We start from the raw sequence: 22005 nt of genomic DNA on the forward strand, positions 1-22005 counted from the left end.
TGGGCGACCGGGCAGGGGGAGCACCGCGCCGGGCTGGGAGGACCTGGCGTGGGAGAGTGTGCGTGTCGTGGTTTGCGTTGACGACATGAACCGGCTGCACATTCGTCACGTGGGATTAAATAAAATGCACCATGGAAACGCTGCAGCGCCTCTGTTTGCTTTCTTACTGTGGCCACGAGGATCCTGGAGCCCGCGCGCACCCCGCGCCTGCGGCCCGCACCCTCTCCTGCTCCGGCCGCGTGCCTCTGCCTGTTCTATCTGTCCCGGACAACCCCTTCTCTGACCGGCTGGCCAGAGAATGCCCCCGCCTGTCCCTCCCACCTGGGGCCCACTGGGGTCCCTGCTCCTTGACCCACAGGCCAGCAGCCACTCCCTGCCCTGGCCCTGGCCGGCTGAATGGTGCCCTCTCGGGTCTTTCTGGGAACAGGCAGTTGGGAAGGCCTTGCCGGGAGAGTTGAGGGCCCGGGTTCCACTGGCAGTTGGGCCGTGACGTGCGAAGGTTCTGGTGACGAAAAGAAGGTTCCGGAAGAGCCCCTGCTGCCGTGCGGCTCTGTCCACCTTGCTGTTGGATCGGAAGGAGAGACGCGAGGGTGGGTGCCCCCCGAGGCCTTCCCTGCCTCCGTCCAGCCGCCCTGGTGCGAGGCCCGGGGCCTCGGCAGCGGCCGAGGCCACGGACGGTGGTTGCCGGTGAAGCCGTGTCGGGTGAGCCTGGTACCAACGGGGCCGAGCCAGGAGGGCAGGAGTGTGGGCCACCCGGGACGGCACTAATTCCTTGACCCCTCAGGTGGCCTCGCTGCCCGGGGGCTCCCTCTGGAACTGGGCAGGCAGAGCACTGCCCCGTTTCCGCTGCCTAGTGCCGTGTGTCCTCAGGCTCCGGTCTCTCTGGAGCAGCGCGAGCCGAGCCCAGCCGGGGCTGCGCTGGGTGACTCAGCCGGACGGGTGGAGGTGAGTGCAGTGGACACTGAGCTCAGCGGACAGGGATTTGAGTCCCTGTTATCCTGAGCTCCACCTGGGGGCCTTCGCCGGCCCAGAGGTCGCCTTCTCACAGAGCTGGCCGCTAGCCACCCCTTATCTGGGGCTTCGCCCCCCTCCCAGGCGAGCACCATCACCCTGGGGGACCTGGGGCTCTCCCTGGAGGAGGAGCTGGCCAGCCCCGGGCTCTTGAGTCCGGAGGAGATCTCCGAGAGGTATGAGTCCAGCCACCTGGCGTCTGCCACGTCCGTCCCCGAGCAGGATCCCGCTAAGCCCTGGAAGCAGCTGGAGCAGTGGTGAGCCCGTGTGGAGCCGGGGAGGGAGAGCCACGCTGCCTACCGCCCCCACCCCCCGGCACACGCGGCCCGACTCAGCCTGCTCCTCGCCCTGGCCAGGGTGGCCGACCTGCAGGCCGAGGTGGTGTCCCTGCGGGAACACAGGGACCGCTGTGAGCCGGCCATGCTGAGCCTGCTCCGGGAAATGCTCCGGCTGCGGGCCTGCGTGCAACTCCAGGACTCGGAGCTGAAGAAGCTTCAGCAGGACCTACGGCGGGTGGCCCGGGCCCCCGAGAAGGAGGCCCTCGAGGTCAGCTGCCCGCCGTCCCCACCCACGGGTGGGGCTCCCCTGCCCCTGTGGGTGTCGGCCGTGCTGTGAGGCTCAGCCTGCCCTTCCTCCTTCCAGTTTCCTAGCCCCCAGAACCAGACCCAGATGCAGGCCCTGGACAGGAGGTACCCCACACCGATGGCCTGGGCCCCAGCGGGGAGGTCAGGGGCTTTGGGAAAGCGGCGGCTGGGGCGGGAACCTGGGGTCCTGGTCGCCTCGCTCTGGTAAGCAGCGTGTGTCCACGGCCCAGCCCGAGAAGTCTGGGTTTGCATGGGCCGTGGCACCTGCAGAGGAAAGGGCGGGAGACCCGTTGCCGGGGCCCCTGGGCCGGGACCTGAACCCCAAAGGCGGCCAGGAGGGCAGGCCAGGCAGGCCCCAGGCAGAAGTGGCTCTTGCGTGCCAGGCTGGTGGAGGTCCGGGAAGCCCTGACACAGGTCCGGAGGAAGCAGGCGCTCCAGGACTCTGAGCGGAAGGACACCGAGCAGGAGGCCAGCCTCAGGTGGGCCCCGCCTGCCTCCCTCCTGGGGGGCCGGCTCTGAACTTCCCACGTGTGGTCACGTGGGTAGGAGGCACCGAGGCGGGGAAGGCGTCCCCTGGCCCTTGGTGCCACGCTGCTGGTCGACAGGGTGGAGGGCTCGGGCCCCCCCCCCCCGGACCTTCTGTGGGGAAAAGAGAGTTAGGTCCAGAATCCCTACCGCTCTCTTCCCCATCAGTCAACTCATTCAAGCCGCTGTCACGTCCCCGCATGGGTACGCGGAAGTCAGCGGCTTATCCTTGTCTGTGTTTGCCCAGGTGGCCTGTAGGTCAGCCTGGGCCCCCCCGGATGCAGGCCTGGCCTCGAGAGGGACTCTCAGTGTCCGGATACCCGAAAAGTTCACGGTAGCCCCACAGCCAGGCCCTCTGGCCGGCCGGGCTGCCGTGACCCTCGCCGTTGCCCTAGGTTGGCCGAGCTGGCCGGGAGGCTGGAGGAGGAGGAACAGTCCCGGGAAGCGGCCTGCAGCGGTCTGCAGAAGAGCCAGGAGGAGGCGAGCCAGAGGGCAGACCTTGAGGTGGCCAAGACGCAGGTACCAGGAGGGAGGCCGGGCCCGGGCAGCCAGGCGAGCTGCCACCAGGAGGGTCCGTCAGAAGAGACCACTGCACCTGTAGCCCGTGTCCTCCCCGCCCACGTGACTGGGCCCACGTGGTCCCCCCACGGTCCTGCCCCGTCCGGTAGGTGGCCACCAGCCACAGGTGGCTTCGTCCGTGGAAATGAGCTAACATTTTAGGTCCCTCGGTCACGTGAGCCACGTTCCGGATGCCCAGTAGCCGCACGTGGCCCACGGCTGCCGATTTGGGAAGCGCTGAGACCGAGCTCATCCTTCTGCACAGATGACACCTCAGTGGCCCTGTCTTAGCCCCCGCCCCTCACCCCCTTCCTGTGACCAGCACCCAAATCAGGACATAGGACGTCGTAGCCCTGAAGCCCCTTCCTCGGCCATCTCCCGGCGTGGTCCCAGCCCTGGGCTGGTCAGGTGCCCCCGCTGCGTGAGACCCTGGGAGGCAGGGCAGGGCCCGGGAGGCACGTCTCCAGACCCAGCCTCTTCAGCTCTGCAAACAGAGACCAGGGCCTGCGCGGGCCAAGTGCTCCCAGCTGCTGCCCACATAGCTCGGCTGCCCAGCTTCGGTGGCCTCCCTTCCTCTGCCCTTCGGGAAGGTGGCATCTTGGCCGCATCGAGACCCTGCCCACCGCTGCGGCCGGGAGCTCCGGGAGGCACTCACTGGCCCTCGGATTCCTGACGTGCCAGGCGGGTTCCGAGCGCCCGCGTCTTCCCCAAGCGCTCTCGGGTGCCCGGTCAGCAACCTGTGGCCTCCGCCTGGTTCTGCAAAGCCCACTCATTTACTGCCGTCCGCTTCTGCTTTTGCGCTGTAACCGCAGAGCGGACAGACTGAGGCACAGACCCTTGGGCTTTCACAGAGACCATGTGCTGACCTGCTCCAGAGCACCCCATGTGCAGGGGCAAGGCTGGCGGGGCCCAGGGCACAGCTGCCTGCGGGGAGGAGGGGGCAGGAGCCCGGAGCTCGGAGCGTGTGTGGTCTATGCACGCACGTCCCTATGTGCGCACATGCGTGTGGAGCGTGGAGCGCTCTTGTACTTACTCGGCTTCCCGCACGGAGGCTCCCGGCTCAGGATGCGATTCCCTGGGTGTGGCATCTGGTGGTCACCACGAGCACCCAGTGTGTTCCGGACCCTGGAGACCCTTCACAGCCCTGGTGCCTGGCGCTCTGGGGGGAACACGTGGCCCCCGCCCGCCCCGCTGGCCTTCCTCAGGAGGGTGCGGTAGGCCCAGCTCTGCGAGGCTCAGGGGCAGTGGGGGACACAGGACCCGGAGCCCCCTCTGTGATGGGCCCGGTTGGGCAAGAAAGCAAACAAGTCCGAGATGGCAGGGGGGCTGCGGGCGGACGTGGCGAGGAGGGAGGTCCGACCCCATGGCGGCCGCGCTGACCCCCCGCAGGCCCAGGTGACCAAGCTCGGGGAGGAGATGAGCCTCCGCTTCCTCAAGAGAGAGGCCAAGCTGTGCGGCTTCCTGCAGAAGAGCTTCCTGGCCCTGGAGAAGGTGGGAGCCCGAGGGCCTGCGGCCGGGCCGGGCCCCCCACAGCCCTACTCACGGCAGGCGGGGGCGGGTCTCCCCACAGAGGATGAAGGTCTCGGAGAGCGCCCGGCTCAAGGCGGAGAGCAGCCTGCGGGAGGAGCTGGACAGCAGGTGGCGGGGGCTGCAGGAGCTGGCCGAGGAGCGTGTCCGGGCCCTGCAGGGGCAGCACGAGGTGCGCAGTAGGGGGGCAGGGGCTGGGGGTGGCCGGGCCGGGCCGGCCGGCGCCTGGGTTCAGGGCCACTTGCGCACAGCAGCAGGAAGCACGCCGCCTCCTGGAGCAGTGCCGGGGCCTGGACAGGGCCGTGGTCCAGCTGACCAAGTTCGTACGGCAGAACCAGGTGTCCCTGAGCCGCATCCTCCTGGCCGAGCAGAAGGCCCGGTGGGTGTCCCAACCCCTTCCTCCCCCCGCCCCCGCTGATGGGGGCTCCCGTCCCCCCCACGGAGGACTCAGCGTGCCCCACTGTACACAGCCCCCGTCCTGGTGGGCCCTGTGACCCTTCTCTGCTCCCCGGGTCTCCTGGATGGTTCTGGAGCCCGCCGCCAGGCCCCCGCCTTGACCCAGCGCCTCGGCGGGCAGGCAGCCTCGGCTGAGGGGCGGTCTGTCTGGGCACCGACCCCCAGGGACGTCAAGGGGCACCTGGAGGAGAGCCGGGCGGGGGAGCTGGCCACCTGCCTGCGGGAGGACCTGAAAGCCGTGCAGCTGGCCGGGGAGCTGGCCCAGCGGGAGGTGCACAGCGCGCTGGACCTGGTGAGGGCCGCGGGGCCCGGGTCGGTCTCCCCGTGGGGCCCCCGCCTCCCCAGGTGCCTGCACTCAGCCCAGCGCCCCGCAGCAACGAGAGAAGAGCCAGGCCCTGGAGGTGTCGCTGGCCGAGCTGGAGACGCAGGTGAAGGACCTGAGTGACCACTTCCTGGCTCTGAGCTGGAGACTGGACCTGCAGGAGCAGACACTGAGCCTTCGGCTGAGCGAGGTGAGCGCGGAGCCGAGCGGAGCGCGGAGCAGGAGCAGGGGGGAGCACGGAGCAGGAGCAGGGGGGAGCGCGGAGCAGAGGGGGGTCACCTGCACCCCACACCCAGCCCCAGCCATCTCCAGTGCCCGAGCAAGCAAGCCTGACAGGTGGTCCCAAACCTCCCGCCCCTGCCCAGCTGCTGTCCACAAGGCCCATGGTGGCCCCGACCACAAAGCGGATTCCAGAGGGGCCGGCAAGGTGGCCTGGCCCTTGGGTTTTTTCCTCTTTCTAATAACAGTGTCGTTGACCTTTAATTCCCACGCCCTAGCATCCACCCTTGGAAAGGGTGGGGATCGCGGCTGCTCGTGTATTCAGGGTTGGACAACCACCACATAACTCGTAGTTCCTTCCTGTCACCACAGAGGAAGCCCTGGTGTGGCTAGTGGTCACTCCCTACCCTGAGGCCCCTGGCGACCGCTGATCTGACGCCCGCCTCTGCGGATTTGCTTGTTCTGGACGTTTCCTATAAATGCTCCCATACAGTGTGTGACCAGCTTATCTTTTCTTCCGCTGATGGACACTGCACCGCCCCCTGGTCTGGCCACGGAAGGCGCTGCTGTGAATACACGTCCACCCTTCCACTATGGGGCGGGGCCCCCCAAGCCTCCCAAGGCCACATGTCCACCCTTCTGCTATGGGGCGGGGCCCCCCCAGGCCTCCCGAGACCCCTCCCCTGCAGGTGTGGGCAGGCTGCCCGTTGTGCCCTTGCTGACTGACTCCTGGTGGGCTCGAGGCCAAGCCAGGCCTCCTTCTTCCGGATGTGGCTCTGCCCAGCCTGGAGGCCCTGCCCGGGGTCCCCGGGTCCCTGGAGAGTGGCTGTGTGCTGACTGGGTGGACGAGCTCAGAGTCGGCCCCCTCCGGAGCTCTCTGCTGCCTGGGTTCAACTCTGGCTCCAGTGGGCCCCGTCCATCCATCTGTCCCCCCTCCCTGTCCCCGCCGTGTCCTAGGCAAAGAGAGAGTGGGAAGGCTCAGAGCAGAAATCCCTGGAGGGCCTGGTCCGCTGTCAGAAGGAGGCTGAGGCGCACCTGAGGGAGGTGCGGGAGCGAGTGGACAGCCTGCCGCGGCAGGTGGGTGAGGGCCGGGCGCCCCGCCTCCCCCCACCCCCACCCTGCTGTGCCGCCCCGGCTGCCCGCCTACCTTGCCTCTGCTGCAGATAGAGGCCGTGTCCGACAAGTGCGTCCTCCACAAGAGCGACTCAGACCTCAAGATCTCGGCCGAGGGCAAGGCCAGGTGAGGCCCCAGCTCCTGGCCTCAGAACGGCCCTGCTGCGTCCACAAGTCTACTCCCGCAGCCCCCCGCACCTCCCCAGCTCTGCGCTTGGCCCCACCGGGTGCAGCCCACACACATCCTCCACTTGGCCTTCTGTCACCCCCTGGGGTCCCCCCCAGTTCCCGCTGGAGGGGTGGCAAAGCTGGGCGCCCCCTCACGCCCTGCCCTCTTCCCTCTGCACGCCCTGGGCCTGGGACCCCCGCCCAGACCCTCCTGTTCCTACAGGGAGTTCGAGGTCGGGGCCGTGAGGCAGGAGCTGGCCTCTCTGCTGTCCTCTGTTCAGCTGCTCAGGGAGGGCAACCCCGGGCGCAAGATCGCGGAGATCCAGGGCAAGCTGGTCACGGTACCCCTGAGCCCCTGTGCCCATCACACTCGGCAGAGGGGCCCCCAGGGCCAAGACACCCTGAGCGGGGACACCTGTCCAGAGTCCCCAGACGCTGGGCTGGCAGCAATCACGGTGACAGGCGCCGGCTGAACCCTGGACTGAGTGACGCGCCCCAGATCCCACATGTCACGGGCCAGCTCCTGCCTGAGTGACGGGCGGATGGGGGTAGGGGCCAGCCTCAGGCCCGAGGGTTCGCCCCCGCCCAACAGACGAGGGCCGTGTTTAGTTTCAGAGCCAAATAATGAAACTGGAGAACAGCATCCAAGACAACAAGACCATCCAGAACCTCAAGTTTAATACAGAAACCAAGCTGGTGAGAGAGGTGGCCCCTCCGTGGACCCTGCCCCCCTCCCCCCTCCCCGGCACAACCTCTGGCTTTGTGGCCTTCCCCATGTCTGTCCATCTGCGTGTCTGGCCTGAGCGGGGTTTCCCGGTAGATAAGACCCTGGTTTGTCCAGAGGGAGATAAATCCCGTCTGCTGTCGGGCCCCCTGTGGCCAGATTCCTGCGTTCCCGCACTGGCCCCTCCTCACGGTGCCCTTGTCCGCAGCGCGCGGAGGAGTTGGCCAGCCTGCGTGAGAGCGTCGTGCGGCTGTGGAGTGAGGAGGGCCCGTGGGCGCTGACGCTGGGCAGCAGGAGGGTCCTCGGGTCCCTGGTGAGGCAGCGGTTTTTCATCAAGGACGCGGCCCCCGGAGAGGCGGTCCCCATGAACTGCTGGGGCATGTATCAGGCCGTGAGGTGGGCAGGGAAGCCGCCCTCTGGAGACCCCTCCAGGTCAGGGTGGTGCCGGGGAGGCCCCGAGGTCAGCAGCCATGAGCCGCGTCTCCCGGCAGGTGGCTGCAGTGGAAGGCGGTCCTCATGAGCCGGGTGGCGCAGCGGAGGGCGAGCGCGGTCTCGGAGAGGTCCCTCTGCCAGGAGCCCACCCGCCCGCTCACGTCCGCGTCCCTTTCCCGGAAATAAACGTGCCAGCTCCCGTTGCTGTCGGAGTCCAGAGTCCCCTCCCCCAGGAGCGCGAGCCCAGTGAGCCCTCCACCCAGGGCTTTCCTGGGCCTTCCTGCCGACGGCCGTGGCGTCCCGGGGCCCCAGCCACTCACTGCAGGCCTCCTTGAGGGCCAGCTGGCCCGGGTCTGGGGTCCCCTGGGTCACGCCCGTGCGGTGGCCAGCACAGGAAGCAGCTCCCCCTGCCCCGATCTGGGGAGCGAATGTTGCGTTTGCTCCCACGCTCGAGGAGCGCCCTTTCTTCCCGCCTCCAAGGAGGCCCTCGCTCTTCCCTCCCACGTGGCTGGCCCTGCCACCTGCCTCGGGGCCTCAAGGAGGGGCAGCCCCAGGACCGGGCGGTGGGCAGGTGGTGGGAACAGCTGCCCTTTGCTGCCCACCTGGGGCCTCAGGGATGTCTGGGTGGCGAACGGCCTCACCCAGAGCCAGGCACAGTGTGTAGACCCCCTGAGCACACGACCTCTGAGGGGCTGCGGCTCCTGCCCGGGGGGCCTCTGCTGGGGGCCGACTCCCTGGGCCTGCCAAGTCCCGACCTGAGCTGGCTCGTTCTGCTGGCTGCCACCATGGTTGGGGGGCCCCAGGGGCTCCTCCGAGAGAGCAGTGACAGTCCAGACGCCTGCTGCTCCAGCCCGCCCCTCACCCCCGACCCCGGCCCACTCGCTAGGCCTCGGCCAGCTGCACCTCATCCAGGGTCTGGGGGCCTCCACCGGGCAGTTCGGGGCCGGTCTCCGCAGACCAGCTGGCCAGCAGGTCGCTGAAGTCGGGCGTGCCGGGGCGGAGCAGGCCCAGGGGGCCGGGCGCCGGCTCCTCCCAGAAGGAGACCGGCAGCTTCCTCTGGGTCATGGGGACGATGTGGCCGTACTTGCGCTCCAGCCGTAGCCGGCGGCCGGCCGGGGCCCCGGGCCCTGAGTACTGCCGCAGCCCGTAGTCAAAGAGCTCGGCCAGGGGCCCCAGCCCGCGTGCCTGCCCCTCGGGACCCCTCGGGGAGAGGACGCCGGGCTCCATAGCCTCCTCGCCACCGGGGGGCCCACCCGGAGCCCGGTTCACCAGGTCAGCACAGCAGAGGCCCTGGGCTGAGCTGTCGTCCTCCCGGATGTCACGGGTGTCCGGGTCTTGCCCTCTGTCCTTGCGGCCAAAGTACCGCTGGATGTCGCCGCTGATGAGCTCAGAGAAGCGCAGCAGCTGCAGGGGGTTCTCGGGGCTGCTGGGACCCCTGGGGGCTGCTTCTGGGGCCCAGCCTGAGGCCTGGGGGGCTGGGCTGCGGCCCTCTGGCCCCGCCCCCTCCAGCTCCTCCTCCCCCTCCTCCCCCTCCTCCTCCTCCTCCTCCTCTTCAGAAGTCTCTTGGGGCTCCAGGTCTGAGGGCAGGAAGGGCCCGTGGGTGGGCAGGGGCAGCCGGAAGTCGCAAAGAGGCCGGATCACGCCTGCGGCCATCTCCTCAAGGCCCGAGCTTCTGGGGCCTCTGGGGCAGCAGGTGCAGCTGGGGAGGGAGGCGGAGAGAGCACAGGTCGACCGTCAGGTCCCCAGGCCTTGCAGCCACACTGGTGCTTACAGAGGGTGTCATGCTCAGAAGCTGGTGAGGTTCGCAGAGAGCCTGGGACCGTGGGCACCGTGGGCGATGGGCATCGCAGGGGTGGGGAACAGGAAGCTAAGGGGTGTAGAGGTGGCTCTGCTGGGACCGTGGAGATGGGGCAGGTGGCAGGCGAGGGGAGTGCCAGCCCAGGGGAGCAGAGCCCTGGTCCCAGCATGGAATCGCCCTGGCTCTTGATGGGACAGGCCCGCCGAGGTGGCATCTACCCAGGTGCTGGCAGGGGGGCCCCCAAGATGCCCACACTGAGCCCGGGAACTGGGCCTGACGGCCTCGGCCAGCCTGCTGGGTCCAGGCCCCAGAGCCCTTATGGCTTCGGGGGGCCTCGGGGGCTTAGGGGAGGCTCAGAGCTGGGCGCTGTTTCTCCCTTGCTGTCTGATGGGTCCCAAGCTTTCATCTGTCTGCTCCCTGCCCGGGCACCTGGGGTTTGGCAGGGTCAGCAGGTCAGCAGGAGGCAGGGAAGGTGTGGGGTGGGAGTTTGAGGAGGTGGGGGGGGTGGCAGGTGCTGGCCCTCCCTGGCCTGATGCCAAAGGATGCCAAAGGGGGTTGACTCTGAGCTTTGGAGCGGTCACCCCCCGGGGGGTGGTGCCCTCGCAGCGGGCAGGCAGGTGGTGAGCCCTTTTGCCTCCTGGCAAAGCACAGAAAGGGAGGGTGACGTGGGGAGAGGGAGAAGGGGGTCCCCGGGTGGCCAGAACCCTCACCCCAGGGAGGCTGGGTGTCACTCAGGGTCAGGCCGCCCTGGGGAGGGCAGGGGCCATGCTGTGCTGTGGCTCCTCCCTGCCAGGGGTCCCTGTGGCCCCAGCTTGGGCTCCTTGGGCTCCTCCTCCTTCAGCCGCACCCCTGTGCCTCAGCGCCGCCCTCCCCCAACCCCAACGGACCTCCATGGCCCCTGGTGGGTGGTCCCCACAGCCCACTTGGCGGGAAGGGCCCGCAGCCTTCCCGGGGAGGGGGGGGAGGCCGCATCCCGCCCGCCACCCAGTGGGGCTCCTACCTGGAGGCCTGCAGCTCCCGCGGGGCGGGCCCGCCTCCACCTGGGCTCCAGCATTTATAGCTGCGCTCCGAGGCCGGCCGGGCTGGCAAATATTTGGCGACTGCATTGTCATCGCAGACTGGGCAAATAGAGCCCGTTTGCTTTAGCGCCCGGCAACCAGGGCCCCGCGGGGGGAGCCGCAACCTGCCCGGGGACCGTGGAGTGTTTGCCGCAGGCCCAGCTGGCTCACACCCGGGGCCGAGGGCCCTTATCTCCGCCACCGACTGGGACCCGGACCAAGCTTTGTCAAATAGGCGGAAAATTAAATTTCATGCTATTTTGACTTCTGGAGTAGCCCTTCTCCAGCGCACATCCTGCCCGGGCGGTTCTCTGGGTAAACGGTGCTGCAGGCCGGCAGAGGAAGCTGCGGGACCACCAGCCCCCGTGGTGGCCTCATGCGGGGGGCCCCCTGGAACCCCCACTCAGCCCCCTCTAACCGCCAGGCCTTGCTGGCCCTGTGAACAGTCTCAACCCTCCCCCAGCAGGACCCCCGGGGGCCCCACATCCCGGCCCCCTCCCCCGGCTCCTATGTCCCACAGCTGCAGGCGTGTCCCTGCCCCACCCCCGACACAGGGCTTCACCCCCAGGGTCCAAGCTGAGATGACCACTCTTTCCCTGGTGCCAAGTTTTTTCTGGGGGGGCTTGGCGCCCACCCCACCGCACCCCCACTGTGGAGCGTGCTCCTCCCCTCGGGTTACACCATCAGCAGGCCCCCAGGGGGACTGCACGTGGTGCTGCCAGAGTGTCCGCCCCCCCCCCCCCCCCGTAGTCAGTCACCCAACCTGCGGGTGTTGTCCAGGTGGGAACCCGTGCCATGCTTCTCCCCCACCGTCTGCTGTGGTGCTCCTTGGCGGTGACTGAGTCCCGGCAGCCTCTGCCGCCATCCACACAGGGCCACGTCCCATTTCCTCCTCTCTTAGGAGGACGCCCATCGTTGGCCTCGGGGGCCGCTGGGCTGCAGTCTGACCTCATATTCGTAACATCTGCAAAGACCCTATTTCCACGTAAGGTTCCATTCCAAGGTTCCGGTGGACCAGAGGCGGCTTCTGCCGGGTGCTTTGCTCCCCTAGAGCACCCCCCACACTGCCTACTGGGAGGACTCCAGGGTCCCGTCCGCCACGGCTCAAAGCCACCACTGCTTGTGGGCCAGCCAGGTTCTGAGCACAGGACAGCGGCCCCCTCCCACCCCGGCATGCACCTGGCCCCTAATGTCCCTTCCAGCTCCCTGGGAGGGTCACGATGCCCTCCCGTCCTCCCCGGGCCCTTGGCCTCTGCTCCAGGCTCCGTTCCCTTCAGGCAGGGGACAGTCCCCATCCCACCCAGTGGCACCCCGTTACACACGGGGTGTGGGCACAGATCCAGGCCTTTCCTGCAAGTGGGGGCCGTGGGTGATTGCTGCCGGTCATTTCTCGAGCACCTGGAGGGCCCAGTGCAGGAGCCCCTGGTCAGAACCCCCAGCTCTGGGGGACTCAGGGAAATGAAGCCATCCCCCCAGGCCAGGCCGGTGACTTGGCAGGGGCAGACCTATGGAGCTGCCAGCATCCGCAAGCAGGTGGTTCACCGGAGGCAGGGCCCCTACGCGTGCCAGGGGAAGGCTGCAGGCCTCCCTACGGCCTGTGTTCACTGACCAGGGTGAAGCCAAGCCCCGGGCGGTCTGTGTCGTGAGTCCAGTCTACGTTTGGACCTCAGTCTGCTGTGGGGTGGCCCAGCACAGTCCAGCAGCAGCCCTCTGGGACAGCCCAGGACCCCAGGGAGGGGCTCACCAGGTGTCCAGACTGGAGCCGCAGTGTCCCCTGCAGCCCGTCGGGAAGGACTGGGGCCCAGGCCCAGGAAGGGAGTCAGCTGGTGCCAGCACCCACCGCACTCAGTTGACCAAGGTGGGCCTCGGGGACCCGAGGGGAGTGCCGTCTGGGTGGAGCCTCCAGTCCTCATGGGTGCCCTGCCCCAGGCTCTGAGCAAGGTGAGGCGTGGCCCTGCTCTCGAGGATGTCCCAGCCCTTGTGACCAGAGGAGGGGCTTCACGAAGGAGGCCAATTGCTTGGCACCGATGGGACCACAGCTCACTCGGCCTGTCCATGGGAAGCGCAGGGGATCCAGCAGAGAGGACAGCCTGGAAAGGCCCAGGCCACAGGGAGCTGGCACCCCCATGGTTGGCTGGCCCCACGGACAGCCCCGCCGTCATCCCCGGGGTACGGTGGGCATGTCACTCCACGTGGCAAAGGGACCCTGCAGACGTGATTGTGGATCATCCTGTGGGTCCAGGGTCATCGCGGGGGCCCTACAAGAGAGGAAGCTCAGGGCTGGAAGGGGAGACGTGACCACAGAAGCAGGGTCACTGCCGGCTTTGAAGGTGGAACGTAGGGGCCTCAAATCCGGGAAACGCAAGCAAACGGCTCTCCCCTGCAGGCACCTGGATTGGGGGCCGTTTTGGACTTGCGACCCCCAGGACAGCACGCCAGTCACCAGCGCTGTTCTGAGCCCCTCTGCCTGGGCTCAGCAACCACGGGACGCTCACGGCCGGAAGCATGGGCTGGAAAGTGGGGTTGGGTGTTGTGCAGGGCCTCCTGGCGGGCAGCGGAGCTGCCTTCCTCCCGGCCACAGGAGGCCCAGGCCGCCTGGGCCCTCAGCCATGCCCTCTGTGGCCAGAACAAATCTCAGTGTGCGGACGGGCCCGTGACGGTCACCAGCGCCCCCCCCCCCCCCCGGGGCCACTCCTTCCTGATGGCCCTGTTTCCCTCCACCCCACAGGCTTACTTCTGCATCCTGGCCTCTGGCGCAGGCCCCTGGTCAGTGGAGCTGGGGCTTTGACGGAGGCTTCGGGTCCTGCAGGGGGCCTGGCGAGGGGATGTCCACTAATGCCAGCCGTGGAAGACGGTCCACAATCAGCCAGCCCCGTCTTTCTCTGCTGGCATTATCTCAATGCTCTATTTCTGCCTGACCAGAGACCACGGAGGACCCCTAGCCTAAGAGGGAGAATTTTAGAGCAGGGGAGACACCGGAGCAGTTAAAGGTTTGGGACGAGGAACCTGGGCAGCACAGCACGGGGCGGGCATCTGGGCCGGGGGCTGGAGGGCAGGGAGGGCGCAGCTGCGCTAGTCCCAGCAATCGCTGCTAGGGCCCCACAAAGCACAGCCTGAGGGGGTGAAGGTGTGGGACAGGCGTGAGGGGTTTAAGAAGCAGATCTGAGGTCTTAGTAGGGGGGTCCGTGAATTAGCCACACCCTTGCTGCTCCCGAGTCTGAGCCACGTTCAAGATGAACCCAGGAGTCCGCGAGTGGAGGCTGAACTCCTGCTTTCGTTACTGGCAAGGCTGGGTTGGGGCGCGACAGTCTGGGGGGACCCTGGCCTGGGTCAGTGGACACACTTTCCCAGAATCACTGGCCACACATGTCTACCCTGGTGTTGGGTGGCCAGGGCCAGGCCGAGTGGCGTGGGGGGTCGCAAGCCCCCGGCTGCCCACTGGGACCCCTGGAGTGGGGCTGGGGACTGATGCACTCAGGCTGCCGGGCTTGGACCCCAGCACGTGTCCCAGCACCTGCTCCCCGCCGGCCCCGCTGTGGGCAGCGTCAGGCCTTACGGACCTCTGTGCCCCCGCTGCCCCCGTGGTCAGGCCTCGGTCCCCGGGGGAAAGGCCCCGCTCTTCCTAAGGCGTGGGTCTGCCTGCCCCCACGCGCCTCATATAGATCGTCCTGGCGAAAATCAATAACCCCAATATGTCAGCTCGCAGGCGGCCTCCGGGGAACCAGTCTTGTCCTCAGGCCCACGAGGGCTGGGCCTCCCCGCCCATTAGCGGGACATTAGGCCCCAGAGAGGTTTCTCTGTGTGCTTTGAGATAATGAAGGCCCAGGTGTTGGTGTACGCTCTGACGGGGGAGGGGGGGCTCGAACCCGAGCAGGCAGCGCCGGCACCCGGCCTGGCATGGCGGGGTCGTGGAGGAGAGGGCTCCAGACACACCGGGGCCCCCCAGACCCATCCGGTTGTGGCTCCACCGCGTCGGAGGGTCGAGGAGATCGCAGCATCTGGGGCCGCCGCTGCCCTCCAGCCACAGGCCACCGGGGCACACGGGTCGTTGAACAAGGCGGGCGTAAGCGGGAGTCAGGCCCACCGCGGGACGTGGGGTCTCGGTAGGAGCACGTTGGCAGGGGCTGTGTGGGCCGAGGGGCTCTGCTCTGGGTCCGGAAGCAGGGTGACAGCGACCGCGCTGTCTCCCGGGGGGGGGGGGGCGCCCCACAGAGCACCACAAACAGGGTGGCCCAAGACACAGAAACCCCTCCTCTCGCAGTCTGGAGGCCAGAGTCTGAAGGGAAGGTGTCGGCAGGGCCGGCCCCTCGGACGGGCCCCGGGGAGAGTCAGTCCCAGGCCTCTCTCTCAGCTTCTGGTGTTGCTGGCGACCCTCGGTGCTCGTTGGCTTGGGGCCGCGTCGCTCCAGTCTCTGCCTGCCTCTTTGCGTGGCCTCCCTCGTGTTTCTCTGTGTCTTTTCTCCTTTCCTCAGGGGGGCACCGGTCCTCGGATGTAGGCCCCCCCTAAGATGATGTCATCTTAACTACATCTGCAAAGACCCCATTTCCAAATAAAGTCCTTGCTGGAGATCCAGGTGAATGTGAATTTGGGGGGACGTGGTTCAGCCCAGGAGGGCAACCCAATACATCTTCCCCAGAAGGAGGCAGCTGAGGCCCAGCCACAGCTGGAAAAGGACAAGGTCCGACCCGCCCGCCGGGACAGGGGGACGTGTTTGAGCGTCCAGATGTGATTGCGGAAGGGTCCTGTCTTGTCATGAGCCACCGTGGTTCTGGAGTGACCGGAGCCAGTGTTATCCCCTGAAATTGCTTATGTCCACCAGGAGACCCGCCCTGTGAGCACACGGCCAGCTCCCCGAGATGAGGGGCTTCTGTCCTCTTAAGACTTGGGGCCCCCCGGGTGGCTCCGTCGGTTAAGCATTTGACTTCAGCTCCTGACCTGTGAGTTCCAACCCCGCGTCGGGCTCTGTGCTGACAGCTCGGAGCCCAGAGCCTGTTTCTGATTCTGTGTCTCCCTCTCTCTCTGCCCCGCCCCCACTCACGCTCTTGCTCTCTCAAAAATAAACATTAAAACAAAGAAAGACTCTACAGGAACTATGTCTTTTGCGTAGTGCTTTCACCTACAAAGGACACCGAGTGGCAGTAGGAAGAGGAGAAAGAGGAGGGGTCGTCTGGACACTCTGATTTGCTCATTCTTCATTGTGAGCAGGCACTCCCCCCCGCCCCAGACCCCAGCCTCGAATGCCCCTCAGAACCCGGTGGCAGTAAGGGTGACCCCACTGCCTCAGGGCCGCCGGATGGAAGGGTGTTTCCAGGCCACCCCCTTATCAATCGTAGCTGTCCCAAGACCAGCCACAGACTCCCCAGGCACGGGACCAGTCCTCACAGCGGCCCGAGAAGGGCACGTGACACCCGTTTTACAAGTGAGGCTCGAGCGCCGAGGTCACCTGTCCAAGCTGTCTTGTTTTGTCACCCATCCAGGGCAGTCACCGAGGCTGAGATGGGATTCGTGGCCCCCTGGAGGCTGCCTTGACCCGGAGTGACGCCCCAGCCCCTACCCCCCTCTCTCAGCTCTGCGCTCACTCTGCTGTCCCAGGCTAGCTTGTGCCCAGTGCCCTCGGCGTCCCCAACAGGTGGCTGCATCAGCCTCAGTCAGCAGCTCCACCCCTAACCTCAGAGCTCCTTGAGCTCCGCCTCCGCCAGGAAGACCTCCAGGCGGCACACGAGGGTGATTCTGGCCCATCCTGTGGACCACAGCAGACTCCTGGGGGTCCCTGGGGGTGAGTTAGTTTGGCAGCGATTTGGGGTGGGGTCCTGTGGTTGGCCAGAGGAAAAGCTCTCTAAAGTCATGATCTAGAAGGGAAGCCACTTTAGATTTCTTTTATTTATTTATTTATTTATTTATTTATTTATTTATTAAGAAAAAATTTTTCTTGAGAGAAAGGCAGAGACAGAGGAAGAGACAGAATCCCAAGCAGGCTCCACACTGTCAGCACAGAGCCCGATGCTGGGCTCGAACTCCCGAACCATGAGATCATGACCTGAGCCTAAATCAAGGATCAGATGCTCAACCGACTGAGCCCCCCAGGCACCCCCATGCTAGATTTCTAAATCGGCATGACCGTACACGCACTTTGCTTAGACCAAAAGCCTCATTTACAGTCCCCCGTGCGTGCATCATACACCCATCTTGCGAACGGCGGCCTAAAGGAAAACATCTTGTCCTTGAGATACCATCAACGCCGCTTGATAAAATTCATGTTGCTGCCTATATGCTGATCTATAATCTTCTGAGCTTTCACAAGATGTAAAAAAAAAGTCTAAAAACAGTTCATTCTCCAGAACACTCTCTTCCCCGTGAAGATCGCATTTCCTGGGCAGCTGTCCTAACTTGGGTTGGAATAAAACTCTCTGTTTTCTATTTATACTAGAGTGTTCTCTCTGGTGAATTCGCATGGGCAGGGTGGAACAGGTGGGGTGGGGCCCAGCGAGGAGGACCCGGGCACACAGGTGCCTCTGTTGACACAGGCACCTCTCAACAGTCTAGCCTGGGCCCTGAGCTGCCCCGGGGCATCAGAGCTGGGCTTCCCCGGGTGGGGAGGACTCCCAGATGTTGTTGAGCTGGGAACACCTCCAGCCTGCCGCTCTCGCCCTAATGTCTGGAGAGTGCCTGGTGGGGCGGGGAGCGGGGGCACTGGTCCCGGAGTCTGGTGTTTCTCCAGGAAGCAGGTGCAGGAGAGGGACGCTCCAGAGGGGAAGAAGCTGAATGAGGCAGGTAGCACATCACAGCTCACAAGGTGGCCTCACGATCTGATACTGTCACCAAGACACCCCCCCCCCCCAACAAGTCCCCACAAGATGATGTCGGGACACTCCATGTAGTCTTCTCACAACACCAAGGCCAGTCTGCCTGGAGGACAAAAGCTACCGTGGCTTCCCTATGAAGCCAGGTGGGGTAACCGCGTGGGGCAGGGAGCCCCGGGACAGCCCGAAGGACCGGAAGGTGCCGCGGGAGCCCTCCGAAGCCTCGGTCCCCGACAGCGGCCCTGGCCCGGAGCGCGGAGACCGGCCGCGCGGTGAGCGCCCGGGGTCGTGCCCTGCGGCTGAGGGACCATCGCCAGGAGGCCGAGAGCGACGATCTCGCCCCAGCCCCGCCGACGCCCAGGCACCGGACAGCTCTTTCCTCTTCTGGCTGGGGGAGAACTACATTTCCCGGCATGCCCATGCGGCCTGGCTTGCGTCAGCCGGCTGCGACGGAAAAGGCCGCCGGAGAAGGCGGGTCACTTCCGTTGCGCGAGCGGGCCCACGTTCTGTAGTCGTGAGCGGAGGCTCCAACGGCTACCGGTTTCCGGTTTCGCGCTCCGGAAGTGACGCAAACGGGCCGCGCCGCCCCGCCGAGCGCAGAGTCAGGGTCGCGATGAGCCGTGTCTGGCGTGCGCCGGCCACCGGGTGAGCTGCGCGCGGCCTCGGAGGGGCCGAGGGCGGGCGCGGCGGGCGGGCGCGCTCACGGCTGTCTCTTTTCCAGGGCTGTCCGGGCGCTGAGGTTCGTGCGCGGGGCTTCCCGACACCTGCAGCCGCCGCCGGGTGTCCGGGCTCAGGGCCAGCCCGCGGCCGAGGCTGAGGAAGAGGACGACCCTAACCGTCCCATTCAGTTTTCCTCCAGCAAAGCCAGCCCGTCCCGCTGGAAAGTGCAGCACTCCCTGGGAGGGGAGCAGCAACGGCCCTGGTGGAGGGTGCTGCCCTTCAGTCTCTCGCTCATGGCTCTGGTGGCCTGGTGCTTCTTCAGGCAGGAGACCAGCACGGACCGGTGGTTGAAACAGGTGTTGGGAGAAGAGGAGCCGGAGCCCGGCGATCGTTCTCAGGAGCCTGGAGCTCCGACCGTCCACCAGGCGAGAACGTAGCGGGGTGCCGGCGGGGGCTAGCAGCGAGGAGACAGGGAGCCGCCCTTGGGCTTCTGACATCGCGTTTGACCGTTTCTGCCTTGGTTATGCGCGTCCCCAGAGTGAAGGACTTGGCACAGCTGGCCACACCGACCCGCGTGAGGGCAGAGCAGAGTGTCCACAGAACGGAACCGGCTCTTCGCCTGATACTTGCTGCCCAGCGGATACGCCCCCGAGACGTTTCTCTTTCCGACCCGTGGAAAGGGTTTTGGTTGCACTATGTACCGTTGGATTTGGGATGTGTCTTTCTCCAACGCGATCGTGTTTCCAAAGCAATTCTGGTGACACTGGCAGTCCAGCGTAACCCAGTCTGCAGGTCGTTTGCTTTCCGAGACAGAGTAACTGGGAGAAGCGTGAAACTTTTTTTAACGTACCGTGCTGTGTAGAAATAGATGTTCGTTTGACAAACTGACAATAAATTTTAATTTGGTGATGTGGAATTAAGCCAACCCCCTCCCTTTTTTGCATCTCATTAAAAAAAAAAAAAGGCGGGGGGGGGTGCCTTTTAGTCCTCTCCAGTTCCTTTGTTTTTCTGTTTTTCCAGAATAGGAAGTGAGGAAAGAAACCTAAATGTAAATTGTGGGATTTACAAAAGATACCGGAAATAATGAACTTTCTCGGCTTTACACAGTCTTATTTTTAGCAAGGCAACAACTTTCTGAGTGGAATAAAACTGGGCAGCATTTTTCGTTTTTTTAAACATTTTATTTTTGAGAAAAAGCCCGTGTTTGTGCTGGGGGGAGGGCAGAGGGGGGTGGTGGGGACAGAGGATCCCTAACGGGCTCAGTGCTGACAGCAGAGAGCTCTGATGTGGGGCTGGAGCTCAGGAACCATAAGATCATGACCTGAGCTGAAGTCGGAGGCTTAACCGACTGAGCCCCCCAGGCGCCCTGCTAGGTATTTCTTTTGACAAATTACAGGCAGGATTTTTGGGTATCGAAATGATATGCTTTTCAAACACTACTTACTAAGAAACTGCTTAATTTTGAATTAAATATGAGGGAAACAAGAGGAAGAGTTTATTCACTACGTTTCTAGTGGAAGGTTTTATTATGTCTGTGGTGCTGAAGTTAACTGGAGGTCTTTCGATCCGGGTGTTTGCAGACTGGTGGCTGCATGGCAGTGCACCGGCTTCCCGAAGGCTCTCTGCTGCAGGGGTTTCAATGTCGGGCCCGCCCCGGGGAAATTCCACTTGTGTGGCAGGTGGGATTGATAGAAGGATGTTTATAGATTTATATGTTAATTATTTTTATTTTTTTTAAGTAAGCTCGGTACCCAGTGGGCTGGAACTCGTGACCCTGAGATCAAGAATCCCATGCTTTACTGACCGAGCTCACCAGGAGCCCCCAAGTATGTTCATTTTTTGGAGGTAGATCAAGGTTTGGGAAGATTGTTATCTGGGAGGGAATAAAGAACGAAGCCGTCCTGGCACGGTTGTTACGTTTAATTGTGAGCTACCCAGTCATTCAAACCAGAACCCTTAACTCTTTCCTTCCCAGCTTTTGTAGGAAATAAAAAAACCTAATGAAAAGAATTTCTGTTGTAATTGAAAGTTACTCTCATATGGCAAAAGCAATGTGATCTATCAGGAAAAGTTAGACGCTGTCATAAGCAAAAGGAAGAGAATCAGAAACACTAACGATGCCACTGTGGGACAACCACTGTGAAAACGACGTATCTGTCCATAGAAATTCACACCTTTTCAAAACACGATGGTGGGCATTACCGTTTTTGATGGCACATCATACCACACGGGAATAAGTCCTGAGTATCTCCCGGGCGGCTGACAGGGGTTTGCTGGTTCCTGACTTTGCACCCCAGACCCGGGTGGGCTTTGTCCTGAGCAAAAGGAAGACCTGAGGCCAGCGAGTACCGTGCGAGCGGGCCCTCCCCACACCGGGTCTTGGCCGAAGGGTGGCAGCAGACAGATGGAGAGGTGAGCCGTGACTTCCGCCCTTTCATTATTCATCCTCGTCCTGGGCTCCTCTTGCCGGGGCACGCGTCTTCAGGGGCATGTTTCGATGCAGGCCACCATCGGCGCGGGGCTCTGTTCCCAACAAAAAATGTCTGCTTACTCCATGGGCTCTTCGTTGTTTTCATTTGCTTAAAAATTTTTTTTAAATATTTATTTTTGAGAGAGAGAGAGAGACATGGAGCGCGAATGGGGGAGGGGCAGAGGGAAAGGGAATCTGAGGCAGGTTCTGGGCTCTGAGCTGTCAGCACAGAGCCGGATGCGGGGCTGAACTCGTGAACCCCAATATCATGACCTGAGCTGAACTCCGCTCAACCAACTGAGCAACCCAGGCGCCCCTTTAGCCTGGTGTTTAAAAAAATGTTTACTTTTTAAAAATTATTTGGGGGGGGAGGGGCAGAGAGAATCGCAAGCAGGCTCTTCGCTGATAGCCCGGAGCTGGAGGCCCCCGGGGAACTCCCCAAACATGAGATCATCACCTGGGCCAGAAACAAGAGTCGGACCCTCAATAACCGAGCCACCCAGCTGTCCTGGATTCTTCCTTGAAAATCAGCTTTAATGGCATATAACTCACATGGTGTTCACTTCACCCACTTAAAGCATACAATGAAAATGTTCGCTATATTCACTTGGGGCAGCCATCGCCACAATCTAACTTTGGGACACGTTCCTAACCCCTAAAAGAAAGCTGGGTAGCCACGGCAGTCGCACCCCATGGCCCCCCATTTCTCACACACCCAGCCCCAAGCAACAGGCTCCATTCTTTGCAGCTCAGCACCCAGCCCCGGGGATCAGAGTCATGGACGAGTGGAGAGCCAGAGTGACCAGCCAGCCCGCGGCCTCCGTGCGGGGGGACCCGCTGCGGGTGGCGCAGGGCGCTGCGCGGTGGGCCGGGGTCCGCCTGAGCGCGGGCTGGGGTGGACGCGGACGAGGGGAGCCCGCGGGGGCGGGGCGGCGCGCTCGGGGCGTGTGCCCGCCGATGGGGGCGCGGCGCTAGGTCGCCCCGCGGGTCTGGGGTCCGCGGGGCGCCGGCGGGGGCGGAGCGGGGGCGGGGCCGGCCGGCGGGGGCGCGGGGGGCTCGGCACGGGGGGAGATCCGGAGGGGCGGGGGCGGGCCCGCCTGGCGCATGCGCGCTGCATTGTTTTGACTGAAAATGCCGTCGGTTTCGAAAGCGGCGGCGGCGGCGCTGAGCGGGTCCCCCCCGCAGACGGAGAAGCCGACCCACTACAGGTCAGTGGCAGGGCCGACCGCGGCGGGGCCGGGGGACGGGGTGGGGGGCGGCCCCGCGCGCCCCCGGCTCGCGCCCCGCGCCCCTGGGCCTGGGTGCCGCCTCCGGTGCGGCCTGGGGCCCCGCGCCGCCCCCCGCCCCGCGCCCGGGCCTCCGCGTCGCGTCCGGGCTCGGGGCGGCGGACCGCCGTCCGACGCGGGCTGCCGCCGCCTGAGGTCGAAAAGCGGCGCCCAGGGTCTGGGGCGGCACCTGGGGGCGGGGGCTGGGGAGCGCGCCGGGAGGCTGGGGGGGTCCACGCGCCTCTGCGGGGGAGGGTCGGGGGCTGGGGCGGATGCGCCTGGGGGCGGGGGGGGGAGGAGGGCGGTCCCCTGCGC

General features: G+C 64.9%; 4 protein-coding genes across 13 annotated transcripts in view; 3 read left to right on the forward strand and 1 right to left on the reverse strand.

The window, feature by feature from the left end:
* Window positions 1–131: 131 nt before the first annotated feature.
* CCDC154 (coiled-coil domain containing 154) lies at window positions 132–7842 on the forward strand. The gene is made up of 18 exons (XM_043559473.1): window positions 132–399; window positions 628–702; window positions 1004–1268; window positions 1368–1557; window positions 1654–1700; window positions 1979–2074; window positions 2516–2639; window positions 4068–4169; window positions 4249–4377; window positions 4457–4584; window positions 4827–4953; window positions 5036–5173; window positions 6160–6279; window positions 6366–6442; window positions 6707–6824; window positions 7093–7179; window positions 7416–7603; window positions 7699–7842. The coding sequence occupies exons 1-18, from the start codon at window positions 132–134 to the stop codon at window positions 7823–7825; spliced, it is 2406 nt and encodes an 801-aa protein (XP_043415408.1). The 3' UTR covers window positions 7826–7842.
* PERCC1 (proline and glutamate rich with coiled coil 1) lies at window positions 7842–10662 on the reverse strand. The gene is made up of 2 exons (XM_043561042.1): window positions 10438–10662; window positions 7842–9338 (listed from the first exon to the last, which is right to left on the reverse strand). Exon 2 carries the CDS (start codon window positions 9290–9292, stop codon window positions 8522–8524), a length of 771 nt encoding a protein of 256 aa, XP_043416977.1. The 5' UTR covers window positions 9293–9338; window positions 10438–10662; the 3' UTR covers window positions 7842–8521.
* A 7168-nt stretch (window positions 10663–17830) lies between these two features.
* Window positions 17831–19965, forward strand: CE3H16orf91 (chromosome E3 C16orf91 homolog). The gene is made up of 2 exons (XM_043561045.1): window positions 17831–17940; window positions 18017–19965. Exons 1-2 carry the CDS (start codon window positions 17909–17911, stop codon window positions 18390–18392), a joined length of 408 nt encoding a protein of 135 aa, XP_043416980.1. The 5' UTR covers window positions 17831–17908; the 3' UTR covers window positions 18393–19965.
* A 1552-nt stretch (window positions 19966–21517) lies between these two features.
* The window catches only part of UNKL (unk like zinc finger), a 37588-nt gene continuing 37100 nt past the window's right edge, over window positions 21518–22005 (forward strand). For 3 of the 10 annotated variants that reach the window (XM_043561052.1, XM_043561051.1, XM_043561053.1), the window contains exon 1: window positions 21519–21633. In XM_043561052.1, coding sequence (XP_043416987.1) covers window positions 21557–21633 — 77 coding nt within the window. In that variant the 5' untranslated portion in view covers window positions 21519–21556. Of the gene's footprint in view, window positions 21634–22005 lie in introns of all 10 variants that reach the window. The other 7 variants (XM_043561057.1, XM_043561058.1, XM_043561054.1 and 4 more) reach the window with 4 other exon arrangements.

This window comes from Prionailurus bengalensis, chromosome E3 (genome assembly GCF_016509475.1).
Source record: "Prionailurus bengalensis isolate Pbe53 chromosome E3, Fcat_Pben_1.1_paternal_pri, whole genome shotgun sequence".
NCBI lineage: Eukaryota > Metazoa > Chordata > Mammalia > Carnivora > Felidae > Prionailurus > Prionailurus bengalensis.

Coding starts and splice junctions, on each gene's coding strand:
- CE3H16orf91 (XM_043561045.1), top strand. CDS start 17,909: ATGAGCCGTGTCTGGCGTGCGCCGGCCACCGG. Junction 17,941..18,016: donor TGGCGTGCGCCGGCCACCGG/GTGAGCTGCGCG, acceptor TCTCTTTTCCAG/GGCTGTCCGGGCGCTGAGGT.
- CCDC154 (XM_043559473.1), top strand. CDS start 132: ATGGAAACGCTGCAGCGCCTCTGTTTGCTTTCTTACTGTGGCCACGAG. Junction 400..627: donor TGGCCCTGGCCGGCTGAATG/GTGCCCTCTCGG, acceptor GCCTCCGTCCAG/CCGCCCTGGTGCGAGGCCCG. Junction 1,701..1,978: donor ATGCAGGCCCTGGACAGGAG/GTACCCCACACC, acceptor CTTGCGTGCCAG/GCTGGTGGAGGTCCGGGAAG.
- PERCC1 (XM_043561042.1), bottom strand. CDS start 9,292: ATGGCCGCAGGCGTGATCCGGCCTCTTTGCGACTTCCGGCTGCCCCTG.